Source organism: Falco punctatus (assembly GCF_963210335.1).
Source record: "Falco punctatus genome assembly, chromosome: 5".
In the NCBI taxonomy this organism is placed as follows: Eukaryota; Metazoa; Chordata; class Aves; order Falconiformes; family Falconidae; genus Falco; species Falco punctatus.
Genome location: NC_137584.1, coordinates 79,111,433 through 79,126,422, shown reverse-complemented (window position 1 = coordinate 79,126,422; position 14,990 = coordinate 79,111,433). Strand labels below are relative to the sequence as shown.

Here is a 14,990-nt window from a genome sequence, read left to right as displayed (position 1 = left end):
TGATGAAGCTTGCCTTTTTTGGTTAGACTTTTTTTTCTGAAACTGAGTTTTTCAGGGAACTGGTTTTAAAATGTTTCAGGTGTGTCCGATAAGTGACAAATGCAATTATACAGCTGTTTCTTTGTCCTGTAGATGTATAAACTTCAGCTTATGCCTCAATAAGTTCTGTGATTGTTTCTTTTTATTCCCAATGAATATTATTCATAGATAACGTTTTAGAGGATAGTAGGAAAGTCTTTGAAGATGTACATGCAGATTTTTGTGACATCAGAAAAATCCTGTTGAAATTCCAGGAATGGAAAGAGAAGTTTCCTGACACTTACTGTGATGCTTATATCAGTTTCTGCCTGCCTAAACTATTAAATCCTTTGATCAGAGTTCAGTTAATAAATTGGAATCCTCTTGAGGTAGGTGCATCAGCTGACTTTGTGTTCCTCAAAAATTGTATGTGCGTTTGTATTACGTATTAGTATGAAAAATGAGATTATTTTTTTCCTATACATAGTACAGTACATTATGTATGAATAGAAAGATGCTACGTTGGGCTCAGAAACTGAAACGTGGTTGGAGTCATCTTAACTTTCTCCTTTCCTCTTACCTTCAGGCTCTTTTGCAACACCCCCTGTAAAAAGAATACTTCTCCTGAGTTCTCTGACAACACTTTGACAATCCCACCCTTTAAATTCTATCTTTGAAATCTTTTTTTTTTTTTTTTTTTTATCTGCTGCTCTGGCCCATTTAGTGATAAGGGTGGATCTGAAACTAAGTGGGAATCTGTGGTATCATTGGATGGAGCTTTTCTTTTAATCCTGACCAGCTGAACAACTAACAGGAATGATCTTTCAGCAGAATTTTACAGAGTTGGAAGAGATGCCCTGGTTCAGAGCTATAGAAGAATTCAGTGATGCCAAACGTGAATCTGAATCAAAAAGGGATGATGATCCTGATCAAGAAGTTTTGCCTAGAGTGATTGAAAAAACTATCCTTCCAAAAATTACAGGTAGAGTAAGAATATCTTGAAAATGTTCACTGCAGCTAGGCAATCAAACGTTAAATAAAAGTGATGGCTATCAAATAATGTTAGTTATATAATGGTACTTCAAGATGTACTGATTACATAGTTCCACAGAGTGAGGTTAAGGTAGCTGCTTGTTAAGATTATTGTGAGAGGCTTAGCTTTTTATATGTTTACTTCTGTTATATTGTAATGCCTTGAAACTAGAGTGGATAACTACATGCATATTGTGAATTAAAAATAAATTTGGATTATTTTTTTCCCCTAGCATTTGTAAAGAGTGTGTGGGATCCTTTGTCGTCTTCACAGACAAAGAACCTTGTACAGCTTTGCAATACCATCTTTGAAAAACAAGTCCTCTCCAAAAAAGAATGCAGTCAAGCAAAAGAGGTAAACACTCCTGTGCCACTGGGGAAGGGAAACCTTCATCCACTGTGTGTACTCTCTGTGTGGGCCCCTAAATGGGCACTTAGAACATTGTCCTGAACTTGTTTGGTTCTGATTACTTGTTTGCTTTGTCACTCTATTAAGTTAAACTTCCAGCTCTCTGGTGCTTTCATTATTGAAGATGATGGGAGATGGGACATTCTGGAGGCAGAAATTAGCTTCTGTTCCTAGAAAAATTTTGCCTGTACCTGTCAGGTATCTGAGTGTAGATCTAATCTTGCTTCACTGCAGTTACAATGGTTAGAATTTAGATTTGTGTTTAAATCTTTCAAAAGTTGAGCTTTAAATGCTAATAATGCTCCAGTGGTCAACTCCTTAAGCTTAGAATTTAAAATTTGAAAATCCTCAAGGGGTGGTTAATTGGCTAGGTAAAGACTACTTCATAATCTTAGCAATCTTTTATTAAATACTCTTATACACAGTCACACTAGCATGTCTTCCTTCAGCATGATTCCAGTTTTATTCTGATGTAAAACTGGTGAAACAGGATGGATGTTTGGGCTGTGAGTATGAAAAGAAATTTTAAGGAAATGTTTATGCCTTCCAAAGTCTGCTGATTTGAAACTATGACTTGAAGTGGTACAATTGACCTTAGCCAAGATACAGTTTGTACAGAAAATAAATGTGAACTTTAAATAAATAGGCTATAAAAAAAAGGTAGGTGGCAATCTATGGCACCTAAAAGCACGTTGCCTAAAACCACATACTATCCTAGCTATGGTGGTATTTTTTTACATAGAATTTCACAGCTTTAGAGAGATCCCATTTGCATTACTTATTTTGTTCTTGAGCTATACAGTTTTCCTGTTGCCTTGCAAATTAACATGCAAAAAAAGGCCTCACTTAGGGAAATAATTTCATCTTTAAAAAATTCCTCTAGGTTAACCCTGTAGATAATTACAGCTGTAATTTGTCTACTGTTTTTAATATAGCCATGATCTTGGTGTGTATTACGGACAAGTAGCAACTGTATTTATTAATAAACACATTGCACTTCTAGATGAACAAAATAACCATTGAAGTTGTTACAAATGGAGGAAGTTGTCTGTCTTGTGAGGACACATTAATAATTCCTTTTTTAATAGGATTTGAAGAACACTGTTGTCCTAAGAATGAAGAAATCTATAGAGGAAGATATCTTTATTCCTCTGTATCCTAAAAGGTAAGCTGACTCTGGGACTCGTTCAAACTCTTTTTTTCCCCAATTCTTCTACCCTTCTCCCCACAGATGAAGATGAAATACTGTATTCATCCATTAACAGCTAATGGAACAAACAGGCCTTCTACTGTTCTGCAATGGGAAAGGTTATGAAATATGATGTGTGTTTATAAACTCTAATGAGGGTAACTCCACTGATTTAATGGTGTTGGTTTTTTTTCTCTTGTGATGAAAAGCTTTCCAATATATGCGGTCCATAACCTGGTTTCAGCATAGCTACTTGTATCTGAGGGCCTGTCTTAGTTTAGGTGGTCTGGTGTCACGTGCATGTGTCCCCCAGTTCCTCCTGTCATTCCTGAAACAGGGGTTTTATTGTTCATGCCGGACACTGTTTCAAAGATGGGAATAAGTAGGAGTCTAGGAGATGCGGGGTCAAGATACAGCTAGGAGAGAAGCTTTGCTCAAGTTTGTGTAGGATATTTGGTTCTAAGCAAAGCTATTCTGCTATGATTCCATGAAATGTAGACACAGGTGTTCCCAATTGGTAACTTTATTGGAAATTATTTCATAGTAATTATAATATAATGGATCCAGATTGACAGCTGTTTCCCTAAACTTTCCTTTTGGTTGTAGCTGTCACTGCTGAAAGAATTTCAGAATTAACATTCATAAGTATTTTAAAGATCAATTGTCTGTTTATCATCTTTTAAAAATAAATAAATCCTTATTTAACTTATTTTCTTCTTTCCATGACCAGCACAGTGGAAGACAAGTCATCACTATGTTCAAAATTTCAAGAAAGACGGTTTTGGTCAGCTGTTAAGGTAGAGAAAATACAGCTGTCTTTTTTTTTTTTTTTTTTTTTTTTTTTTTTACTAAAATGAATGGCATATTTTGCAGTTATTCAGGAAATATATCTTCAGGCAAGCCCAATTTCTGGGAGATTAATACATTTTTATTAGGACGGATCACTATTTTTCTCAGTGAAGGGTGTGTTCTCTGTGCATCCTGCATGTGATGATTTAAGAATGAACTATAAATGAACACACAATTTCTGTTTACCCAGCTGGTACATCTTCTGCAAGAGACTTTGATCTGACCATCTGTTCCTACTGGTTCATATTTTTTTTTTTTTCTTTGAGTGTGTCAGCCAGGCCTGTTGATCTTATACCATCTTAGTCCCTTTCACCCAACACTGTGGGGATAGCTAGGCTCTTTTGGGGATCCTGGGCAGAACTATGATGGCACTAAGTTGCAGATACAATTAAAGCTTTATTTTTTTAACAGAATTTTATGATCAGACTAGCATAATATTTTTATCATCAGAATCAGTGTAGCACAATTTATAAGTAGTGTAGCACAGAAGAGGTTAGCTTACGGTTCCTCATCACCTGAGCTCTCTGCAGATTGGGTCAGATCTTAATATTTGGCTTGCAGTATCAATAATGTAACAGTCATAACCTAGGCTAGGAACATGTAAAGGAGTCACTCAAGCTTTGGAGGAAGCAGAGGATGGTGGAGGTGTCCCTGGCCTCTGTGGGGCTCATGGCTCTTGCTGTCCAGCAGCAGTTCAGCAGTTCTGTTGCAAGTTCCCCATAGGACTTGTAGCTGCTTAATTTTACAGACAGTGCTCTGTCTGCTGTTACGCTTCCCTGTTCTGTGATGGGGTCATTGCTACAACCAGCTTGGCTGGGTGCCTGGCACCTTCAGGGCTCCTTAGGAGGGGAGTAGTCAGCCTGGCACCCAGGAATTTTGAGGCTGACAGGGAAGGAAAGGGAAATCTGTTTAGTTTGTCTGCTTGGTGCACAGGACCTTCATGGCCTAATAATGGGGCGAAACAGGAATAATACCCGAGTACCTGAGCAGTTTGGTCACAGTGAATGGGTATTTGCTTTACGGTTAGCATAACTAACGCCAATTTATTATTGTAGAATATAATTACTGTGTGTTCATATCAGCACATTGTTGTAATTTTATTTTTGGGGTGCTGAGTTGGGAATTTCTGAATGCCTGTGATTCAGTTCCTACTTAAGATGTGTTTCCACTAGGAGTGGATTTGGATTCTTACTAAAGATGAGACTTAGATGCATGAAAACCATCAAAATCCCTGACAATATTCTGGTTCCCCTGCTATTTGTGATGCCTAGCCCTGCACAGGCTTCCTGTTGTCATGATGCAGAATTTCCTTTCTGTTGAAAAGCCTGGAAAACTGGATATGTTGAGGTCTATTTGGCAAGACTTGCCACCTCTGCTCCTGAGGTGAGCTGCTAATGTAAGAATCAGTCATGGACAGACAAAGAGAAAGCAAGAGGGAGCTTAATAGTTAGGGGTTAGGACACCTAGCAAAAGCTGAGGCAGACTTGGAATTCTGATCCCACCTTCTTAGGATTGTGTGTTGTGTTTTCCTGGTAGTCAGACCTGGGTGGTGCTTTCCTCTGTAGACTGAAGTTTTCTCCTTCCAGCTTTTGATTTGTCTTCACTGTCATAGCAGTCACCTTTGAAGGGGTGATAATGGAGGGTAGTTCAAAGCGTTTTGTTCTGTATATCTGTTGAATAATTGTCACATCATTTTTTTTTTCTGGAGTGGAGGTGAGAGTTTGGTCATTCCAAGGTAAATAGTACTGCAGCTCATTGGTGTCAAGACTCTTGGGACCTGCTTAGACTCTGGCACTGAGACCCGCTGCCATTGTGCAGCTCCCTGTTCATGCTGTTAAGCCCAGCCTTTCAATATGGGATGCCATCTTCACAATGCTTATTGGGAACAGCCTCTAAACCATGCCCAGAAATTATGTGGAGGAATGCTAACTGGCTTGGGTGAGAAGTGAGCCAGGAACTCTTCTAATGCAAAGTCTGGGTGATGGAAGTTCAGTGTTTGTACCCTGATACTGCCTCACTTGCTTAGATACAGTGTGTAGCTCAAGATGTGCTTCTTGTTTACTACACTGTGTACTTTCCTGATTAATGCTGGCCAGTGGAAGCACTCCTTTTTTTTGATCAATGTTTTGGCTGCTCATGCAGTTGGATGGAAGTGTCCCATCAAATACTGCAGAAGATTGTGCAGAGGTGGTGGGCTTTGTTAGTGCTTTTTGATTGATGACTGCAAAGATAGCAGGCTGAACAAGTTCCCTGAAAATTAATCTATTGCAAGTTAAGGGAAAAAATACTCATGTTCTTATGTCAGACTCAAGAATAACAATTGTAAGGTTTTATAGTGATGGGGCAACAGAATTAAACTTCTCAGTACCTAATAATACTGAGATCAACTACAAAAAAAATATTTGTGTTGCTATGAATCATGGCTGCCTGCCCCATTGTGTTATGAGGGACTGTGTGTAGTCTTTCCCTGAGCAGATGTTGTTTTGTAACTTTTTTTTACTTTCTGTCTCTGATTCTGTTTGCTTAGGATTGGATAGCACTTCATTTTACTAATTCTTGTAGGGGGAGTGTCTTAATACTCTTCCTTTTTTCATGCTTTCAGCTTTGACTGCTAGCTCTCCTGTGTAAAGCACAGTCATCTTCTGTATTTGGGCATTAGCAAATTGTTAACCTATTAAAGGGTAAAATACTCTTCCCAGCATGGAAAGTTACCTTACATATATGCATTAGTGCAGTTCATATGCACATGTGAAATTATCCTACTTGGTATGACATGCAGAATGAAACTTTATAACTCAGGATAGGTTATAAAGCAAGTATGTTTAATTTACCAGCGGGTATCAGGGTGGATAATTCCAAAAGCACCTGTTGCCCGGACTTCTTTGTGCACGTGTGATTTAAAGTATACATTCATTACATATTCAATAGATGCCCGAGAATAGGTTGTGTTAGGATAATTAGGCTACCGAGAAGTCATTAACATAAGTTTCCTCCCATTTGTGCTTGTGCACTGTCTCCTGGTGGTGGTCGTGGGGGTCGTTGTTCCAAGTTACTTCGAAACCAAAAAACAGGACAGATCGCGTACCAGTGTCCTCTTATCAGCATGTGAGCATCCCAGGTCCATCTTATCAGTACAAAGGGCGCCAGGACAGGGCCTAATTTGCAAAGTCATACTGTGAAGATCCTCTTTGTACATACAATGAGAGTTTTAATTTTTCTAAGTTTTCCATATCCTATTAATCTAGTTATTTTTGAGCTTTCTATCAGGTAAGGTTATTTACTGTATGCAGCTTGTTAGTGCCTAACTGACAGTTAAGTTTGGAGAGTGTGGATCCTGGGATTTGAGAACTTTAATTGGATGGACATAGTATTTTTGTCTTTATCATACATAAAACTTGAAGTATTGTGTTTTAGCACATTTCCAGCCACGAGGTATATACATTCTATGTTTCTTCACTACTGCAGCTCCTCTCCAATGTTCTTCTTTGGGATGGGATTGTACAAGAAGATACGGTCCGGGATTTGGGACTGAGCAAGTTGCTGAACCGTTACCTTCTTCTGAACCTCTTAAACGCACCACTAGGGCCGGATAATATAGAAAAGTGTAAGAAGGTAAAAGACATCGTACATTGGAAGAGGGTGTATGCTAAATTTCCCCCCTCCATGTAAAGGGGTTGAAACTTAAGATAGAATACTTAAAATTTAAACAACATTAAATGTTTGGGGTTTAATTTTTTTATGATTTTGGTACATAAAAGCATTTTTAAGCAAATATTGGTCCGTAAGATCTTAAAAGTAATTACTGGGGATAATTAATCTGTTTCAGAGAAAAATCACGCTACTAATCATGACTGAACCTGCCAAAAAGTCCCTGTGAGAAGTTGGTATGACTTGGTTACATTGAAAGACTTCTGAAACTTTCCAAACTTTCTGTGTGAACAGGTGGTTGCATGCCTCCCAGAAAGATGGTTCCAAGATCTTAAAAGTGGGTCAACCCTCCCCGAGTTACTGAACTTCTGCCAGCACTTGCTGCGATGTGCTCAGACGCTACACAAGGATAACCACAGGTAAGACTTTCCTTGGGATTCAAGCACTTCCTTGAATAGTTTGTATTAAATATTTCTCAAATTCCTGAAGTCTCATATATTCAATGCTTTCAAGGATGTTGTCATCACATATACATAGAACAAAAGATGGAGTCCATAACGTAAAGGATGTTTCTGCAGTTGTAGTTTAATGTGATAGTCTGAGGTGCTGGATGCTGAGTATTGTTAGTGACCAGTGTAGCCAAGGTCACCTGATGACAAGCAGCCAAGAAGAGATACATGACTTCTTACAATTAATCAGCATAGTGTGTTACATACCTTAAGTAGTCAGGTACGTAAAAGTGCTGCTATATAATATTTTTTTTCCCCAGTGATGAAACAAAAGAAGCTCTCCTCCTGCTAGTGAAAATCAAAGCTCTGCATATTGTTGAAGACTTCATTGAAGAATATAAACTTGAACACCTTAAACCTATAACTGGGAAATAGAAATTTTTGAAGCGACATTTATATTACTGAAATGAGCCTGCTATTCACACTAAAACAGTTCTAACATGAAATTTAATTAGTGGATCCTGCCTACTCAAAGATGCAGTAGTAATCACTGTCTTATTGTTAAATACTTCTGTTTTTTCCCAATGTCTTCTACTGCTGCCTACTCCTAGGTTAAGGAGTCTTTTTAGAAGTTACAGTTGTCGAAATAAAGTAATGGTGTAGGCATTCAAAAAATATATGACAATGCTTTGGAACAATTCTGGAAGGACAAAGTGCCTGTAATGGTTATTATGCTAGCCAATAGACAACTTTGCACGCTATTTTGGAATTAATTGCTAAATATCACTCTGACCCAGCAGTCATTGAACTCTTCTAACTTGTGGTGGACAGTGATTTTTTGGTAGGGTTATTGTTAAACCATCCCTAGTGATAAAGTATTTGTAACGTTGCAGGGGCTTTGACCCTGGTACAGAATCAAGGGGAGTCAGTGTGCAGATACGGGGTTTGAGTGGTGAGTGTTTATTGATGGAAATGTGGGTTCAGTGAGGTACGAAGCTGTGTGACAAATGTCTGGGGAAGAGCAAATACATAGTGAAGATTGTGTCTGACATGTGCCTGTAGATACAGGCTGCCCTAGTGTGCCCAGTGCTGCAGCTGTCACATGCCCTGCTCTGTCAGGCTGTTAGGAACGGACATCTTGATGATGAGCAGCACAGGAACAACTTCAGTTACTTTCTAGTAACTGAAACTCTAAGACAGTCTTCCTTTTGTTTCCCAGTAAGATCTAGTTAACCTTACTTCATCATACCCTTATTAGTTTTCTAATGTTTTATAACTTTGTATAATTACAATAAATGTTGTTACAGAATAAGGATGCTCTATTGTAGAAATTGTAGTGCATCACAGACTCTGTATGTTTAGTTGTGACTGTATTTCTCCCAAATCTTCTGGGACTAGAATTTAACTCTTGCAGACTTAATTGCTTTGATTTCTTTTATAATTTTTAAGTTAAAAAAATATTTTTGTAAAATATTTTAAATGTAAATAGCTTTGCTCAGTGTTACAGACAGAAGATGACTCTTTAATTGTCTTATTTGGGAAATAAAGTAAAAATATTTTGCTGTGTTAATGACTCCTACCGTTCAATTCTTTAACATGTGACAAGAATGTTGTTAGAACTATCAAAAAACCTCAGACACCATTAGTCTTCATTATCTTTAGGAGTTATAAGTTAATGTTTCTAGTAATGGCAAACTTCTGTTGCTTTTCCTCTTAGAATGCCAGCAAAAATGATCAGCAATCACCCCAAGCTTGTGATCTCAGTGCTCTTCTCCTGTTCTTTGTGTCATCCCAGTTAAAGGTCTCCCCTGAAGCACCCAGTCTCATGGCATTATGAAAATGTAACAGATGTTGTATCACACTTTAGCTCTGTAGATCTTTCTGGAAGAAAGATTACTTGAAATGACTTGTAAGCATAGGAGGGCAGTTAAAACTGTATTTCCATAGCAGAAGCAAGTGTTGTGAAACCAGCTGTCCCAGTATTGAGATCCTACTCTGACACTTTTGAGTACATTGCCACGAACCTTACACTCATTCACATGATTTGACAACACAACTAACCTGACTGGGTGATACAACCCCCTCTTTTTAATTGCAGTATTAAAAGGAGGCTTCTCGTTTCTGGAGAAGGGGTGAACATAGCATTACACTCAGAAAAAGGAGCGGCTGTTTTCAGGAATCAGTAGTTCAAACACAAAAGTCTGTACACTTCAAAATTTTATGGAATAGTTGACTTCATTTTGCTTATAATATGCTAGTAATATTTTATAAAACTTGACAACTGATAATCCATACAGTAAATTCAAAGTAATTAATTTTCTCAGTAATTCCTAGACTACAAAACCCATCATTTTTTAAGCTCTTCACTCACTTCTCTCCAAATTTTTTCCTCTATTTTTGAAGTATCATATTCTCGCAGCATATCAAACTCTAGCCATGGCTGGCTCCACTTCTGTGCTTCTTGCATTTTTTTTTCAGGTAGCTCAAACTTTATTCCTTTTACATTGTACTTTGGTCTTTCCCACCGTTTTGACCATGGTTTAGGTTTCATTCGTACCTGCAGCTAGGGTGAAAAATTCAAAAAAAATAAATCAAAAGGTATTAAGAAATCAGAACTTTGATTGTGAGTTTAGCAAAAGGTGAGACAACTGCTGCTCTAACAGAAGTAACAGAAAACTGACCAATCTGTCAGCGTTTGAAGGAACTATTACTTTACACTGTTGGGAGAAAAGAATTTTTTTGAGTCCACATCACTGTTGCCACAGTATCTCACAGAACTTTTTAAGCAACACTGTCTTGATTTATTATACTGTCCTTTTCACTTTGTGTTGTTAACTGATCTTTTGTAGTTCTGCTCTTACTTTTTAAGGAAAAACTAGCATACCAGAGGAGGAATGATTGCTCTAAGTCACTTCAGTTACTAGATAACACTTTGACAGCATCTGCTGGTTTCTGGATCTTCTCCGAGATGCAGATTTTAGCAGACTCCTCCAACCTTGCCTTCTTTCCTGACACCTACCACTCCCAATCAGTAACCACACTAATATCTCTCTGAGAAAAGCTTTCCTCTCTGCACAAGGTTATACAGAGGCACATGGAGGCCACTGCTCCTTGCATGTCTTCAGAATTACCTACTGAGAGTGGTAGGTGTTGACATTCTCAACATTCTTTCACTAGAGAGATGGCATTAAAGCCTTGCCTTACTCTGTATGCTTTTGTCACTGGTAACTAGTGTAGCAAAGAGCTGTTTAACAGCCTTCCAGGATAAGTCAGAGATGAGAGTTACCTAAATGATACTCTGCTTTCCTTCTGAAACATACAGCTCTTACCTTATTTACAGGAATTTCTTCATGCTCTAAATGAGACACAGGTTTCATATTCATGTCGAAAGTACTGTATTCAGGGAGGGCATCTCGCAGGTACAGCAGGTTGTCATCCAGTCTCTTTTCCAGCTTCAGAACCTCGATCGCTTGGATTCGAGGACTGTATAGTTCATAACGTATTTCAACACCTTAGAGAGAGAAAAGTCTGGTTTAATGATCCAAATTCATTAGAAATACTAACACCAAATTAGTATTTCTTCAGTATTATACATTTCTGTATTATTCAAGAACTGCTTTTTATTTATAAGAGAACAATATACAGTGCTGTGTGCACCTGCAATCAATCATACATGTGCATTATATCTGCACAAGCAAATGCAGATTTATTTTGTAAGTCAAGTCTTCGATAACAGAATGGATTAAGAGACATTGAATGGCTTGAATTTAAGGAAGATAAGCCTGGGTTTTAAACTTCACTCCCTTTTGATTATAATGGCTGTTACCACCTATCTCATTGCGTGTGTAATGTATATAAAGAAACACCCACCCCTTTCATACTTGCATCGCCCCCCGATTTTGTCATAAACCAGAATATGAACCTACTATAAAACTCTGCTCATCAGCTGCTAGCTGAAGAGTTCATGCCTCTCTCCCCAGTTCGTGCAAACACACAGCCCTCAAACTGGGCTAGTATTTACAGAGCAGTAGGCGGCCCAGGCTCAGTATAAGCACAACCATATCGGATGGCATTCGGTCTCGTCAGAATACAGATCTAAAAATCACAGAGTATACAGACGAAATACTAAGCTGTTCCATGCCTTCAAATACATAGCACATCAGCACCTCCACGCAAAGTTTTAAACTTGCAGTATTTCCTAGCAGGCAGATTCACGATTTCACTTTAGTCTATTGTCATCCTCTCCACAGACTGAATTTCTACTCCAGATATCCCTTCACATATAATTTCAACATTTTTTTTCATTATTACCACAGTTAAAAACCCACCTTGGTCTTCTATAACATTTCGAAGGACAAAGGTAGCGCCAAGTCCTTTTCCTCCTCTCTGAATGCAGATGCCCACAAACCGGTTGACTTTGCCACTGGCATATGGATCTGCAGTAGTAACAGCAAGTATGCTGCCTGCCAAAAAAAACTTAAACTAAATAGACCGTTCAAGTAAATATGTACCAAAATGTGGTAGGAGAGTCAAAGTGCATGCATTTAGGTACATTTTGAAAATATTTAATTTTCCACGAGAACCATCAGAAAGAGAATACACTTCTAACATGCCCTGAATTAATATATATTTGAGTGATTCTGCAGATTAACTATAAAGCTTCTTCACCTTCAGACCTTCACCTTTATTTTTCACTCTTCACTATCCAAACTGAATACAAATAATATTTTCCTTTCTTGAGCCTTATTGGTGAACCATATGCTAAAGTGCCAGGATTGAAAAAAACGTAAGAAACACATTGGTATTATAATTTTGATGGAAAATGAATGTAAATATGAAATTAAAATATGAGGTAGAATGTATAGAAACACACACTAGTTGATCTAACACACCTGACACTGTGATGCTCTTCTACATCTGACCACACTTTCTACCACTCCACCCAATGTAAAACAGTGACAAAATTATGGAAGTTTTAATGCTGTTACTGACCAACATAGAACTCTGGGATGCTGAAGACTTTTCTTCTCTGTATCATATCCTTTCTTTCTATATAGTATTTAAGAGGATCCGTTCTCCCTCTGGGAGGTATAAATTCAGGGCTCAGGAACCTATAAGAAAATCCAAACTTTAGTAAGTATAAAACAAAAGTATTGGCATAAAAAGAACTAGAGAAGTCCAAGTATTTGGCCTAAAAATTACCACCACAACCACCAATACCAGTTACCTTTTCAGAGACATGAACTGCAGTCCATGAGGTTACCAATGGGGTTTTTTTTGTTTTATCTAGACGTTTTTTTGTGGGGTTTTGTTCATGGGTTTGGGTTTTTTTGTTGTTGGTTTTTTGTTGTTTTTTTTTTTTCTTTTAAACAGTTGGAATTTCTTTTTTTGCAAAAACAGTAACAAATGTTCTCAGAGGAGCTGACTGAAAGAGAACAGTGCAGTTACTGCTGTCACAGCTTAGGAACAGGTTATTTCATGGTTTAATTGTAATGCATGTGATGGAACACTTACTATTTGATGACTTCATAATAACAGATATGGCACAATCTATTATCAGTTTTTACAAACTGATTCTACAAGAGACACCAGATAAATGTTCTTTTGTGTAAGAAAAGCTTAAAGGGACTCTTGAAACTATTTTCTGCTCCAATAAATTAAACCATGCCAAGAAATTTCCTCATGTCCTGAAACTCAATTATCTGACTGCTGAGTTGAAGGCACACTTACTTCCTGAGGCAGCACTGGTCTGAGCTGAGGACCGTTCCCAACAGACCATTTGGATGTGGTCACTCTGGGTTGGATGGTAGTATCTCTTGGCCTCAGAGCTTGAGGATGAAGCTGGATGCATTTAATTCACAGATGTATCTTAAAAAAATCTCTTAAAGAGAAGAAGTAGCTTAAAAGTCCTGGATCTGGCCAGGAGAGAAGTGCCCAATGCAGAAAAGGACAAATGCAAACGCACCTTACAAACCTTATGGGGGCTGTGGGTGAGGGGGGCACAGGGCAGCACAGAGGTTCTGGTTGGTGCTGCTACCCACAGGCAGCCACGTACACAATAAACAACATCAAGCCTATTCATGATCCTCAAAGTTGCACAATCTCAGGAGAATAAAATGTAATTTAAATGTAGTTCCCTGTTCTGCCCAGCTGCCACATCACACTGGATTTCTTAGAAAAGCCACACTGACTCTTCAATTCTTGAAAGATATTTCCATTAACGGATCTGAAGACAGAATGGAAATTTTTATAGTCTGATTTTTAATACTTTCCCCATTCCTAGGCTGCCTCCATGTTATGGGGTTTTTTGGGGGTGTGAGCATGAAAAATAACAGTACTATCACTCTGCTTCTGAACACAGCACTGCAGTTTTAACCACTGAATCATTTAGAGCCACTCAAACAGGTTGAGGTGACAACCAAAATACTCTGAATGAGAGATGTCTCATGGTTATCACTGCTGACATTAGCTCCATTTCACAAACAGGAACAGTGTATAGACTCACAGCTGATCTTAAGATCTAAGGCAAAGGCACCTTGTGGCATGCTGAAGAGGTGTACACCTTCAACAGAGAGAACCTCACACATTAACCCCAAATTTGCAAGGGTGTTTGCTGCTATACATTTTTTCTCATGTTTCACCACTTTCAGGAACTCCAGAACACAGTATTTTAAGGTGTTTTAAACATATTTCAACATAAATGGTCTTTGCTAGAACTTCGCAAATGCTTTTTCTGTAATAAAGCCTTGGAGAGTTAAGGAGGTGCCCACAAAAATTACCCACATGATGGCAGCCCTGCACAAACCCACAACAAGCACCAGCCCACCCTACCTCCTCTCCTCTCTCTGCTTCTGCTTGTCAATAATGACGGGCTTTGGAGGCGGCTGAAATTTTGCTGGCTTTCCATCACTGTTACTTCGATACCCCGAGAAAGAAAAACACCCTGTAAAAAAGAGAAAAAATATTAAATATTAAAAAACCAAACAAACCCAACTGTTTTCAAGCTGAACCGCCCCCAAAAGCTGCACCGTTCGAGACCGCGATGCCGCAGAGCAGGCTCCGGGCCTGCCGCCCCCGCTCTCCGGGCACACACGCCGCGGGGCGCTGAGGGCCAGGGGCAGGCCGAGGGCCAGAGGGGGCACCGGGTGGGAGGGACAAGGGGCTCGGGCGGTCCGGGAGCACCGGGCGGGGGAGGACACAAGGGGCTCGGGCGGTCCTCACTGGCAGGCAGGCCCGCCACGGCACTGCGCGGCACCAGCCTCCCGCAGGCGGCTGCCATGGCGACTGCGGCCGCTTCCGGGCTGCCGGCGCCTGCGCGCAGCGCCGCTATGGCGGGCGCGGCGGGCCAAACTACCCCGAGCGCGAAGCGGAGCTGAGGCTGGCGGTGCTGCCCAGC

The 14,990-nt window shown here is 39.3% G+C and overlaps 2 protein-coding genes across 5 annotated transcripts in view; one reads left to right on the top strand and one right to left on the bottom strand.

Annotated features, from left to right (window-relative positions):
* The window catches only part of GCFC2 (GC-rich sequence DNA-binding factor 2), a 22,624-nt gene extending 13,464 nt beyond the window's left edge, over positions 1-9,160 (top strand). The window contains exons 11-18 of one of the 2 annotated variants that reach the window (XM_080389218.1): positions 208-407; positions 847-1,000; positions 1,284-1,405; positions 2,548-2,624; positions 3,379-3,445; positions 6,963-7,109; positions 7,440-7,564; positions 7,915-9,160. In XM_080389218.1, coding sequence (XP_080245344.1) covers positions 208-407; positions 847-1,000; positions 1,284-1,405; positions 2,548-2,624; positions 3,379-3,445; positions 6,963-7,109; positions 7,440-7,564; positions 7,915-8,029 — 1,007 coding nt within the window. In that variant the 3' untranslated portion in view covers positions 8,030-9,160. The remainder of the gene's footprint in view (positions 1-207; positions 408-846; positions 1,001-1,283; positions 1,406-2,547; positions 2,625-3,378; positions 3,446-6,962; positions 7,110-7,439; positions 7,565-7,914) is intronic. The other variant, XM_080389219.1, reaches the window with a different exon arrangement.
* On the bottom strand, positions 7,713-14,917 carry MRPL19 (mitochondrial ribosomal protein L19). Of its 3 annotated transcripts, none has more exons than XM_080389264.1 (7): positions 14,816-14,917; positions 14,426-14,537; positions 12,587-12,705; positions 11,923-12,057; positions 10,924-11,105; positions 9,966-10,157; positions 7,713-8,018 (listed from the first exon to the last, which is right to left on the bottom strand). In XM_080389264.1, exons 1-7 carry the CDS (start codon positions 14,871-14,873, stop codon positions 8,013-8,015), a joined length of 804 nt encoding a protein of 267 aa, XP_080245390.1. In that variant the 5' UTR covers positions 14,874-14,917; the 3' UTR covers positions 7,713-8,012. The 3 variants fall into 3 exon arrangements, with proteins under 3 accessions (XP_080245390.1, XP_080245389.1, XP_080245388.1); XM_080389263.1 differs by lacking the exon at positions 7,713-8,018 and adding an exon at positions 9,110-9,475; XM_080389262.1 differs by lacking the exon at positions 7,713-8,018 and having other exon boundaries at positions 9,795-10,157.
* Between the last annotated feature and the right edge of the window lie 73 nt (positions 14,918-14,990).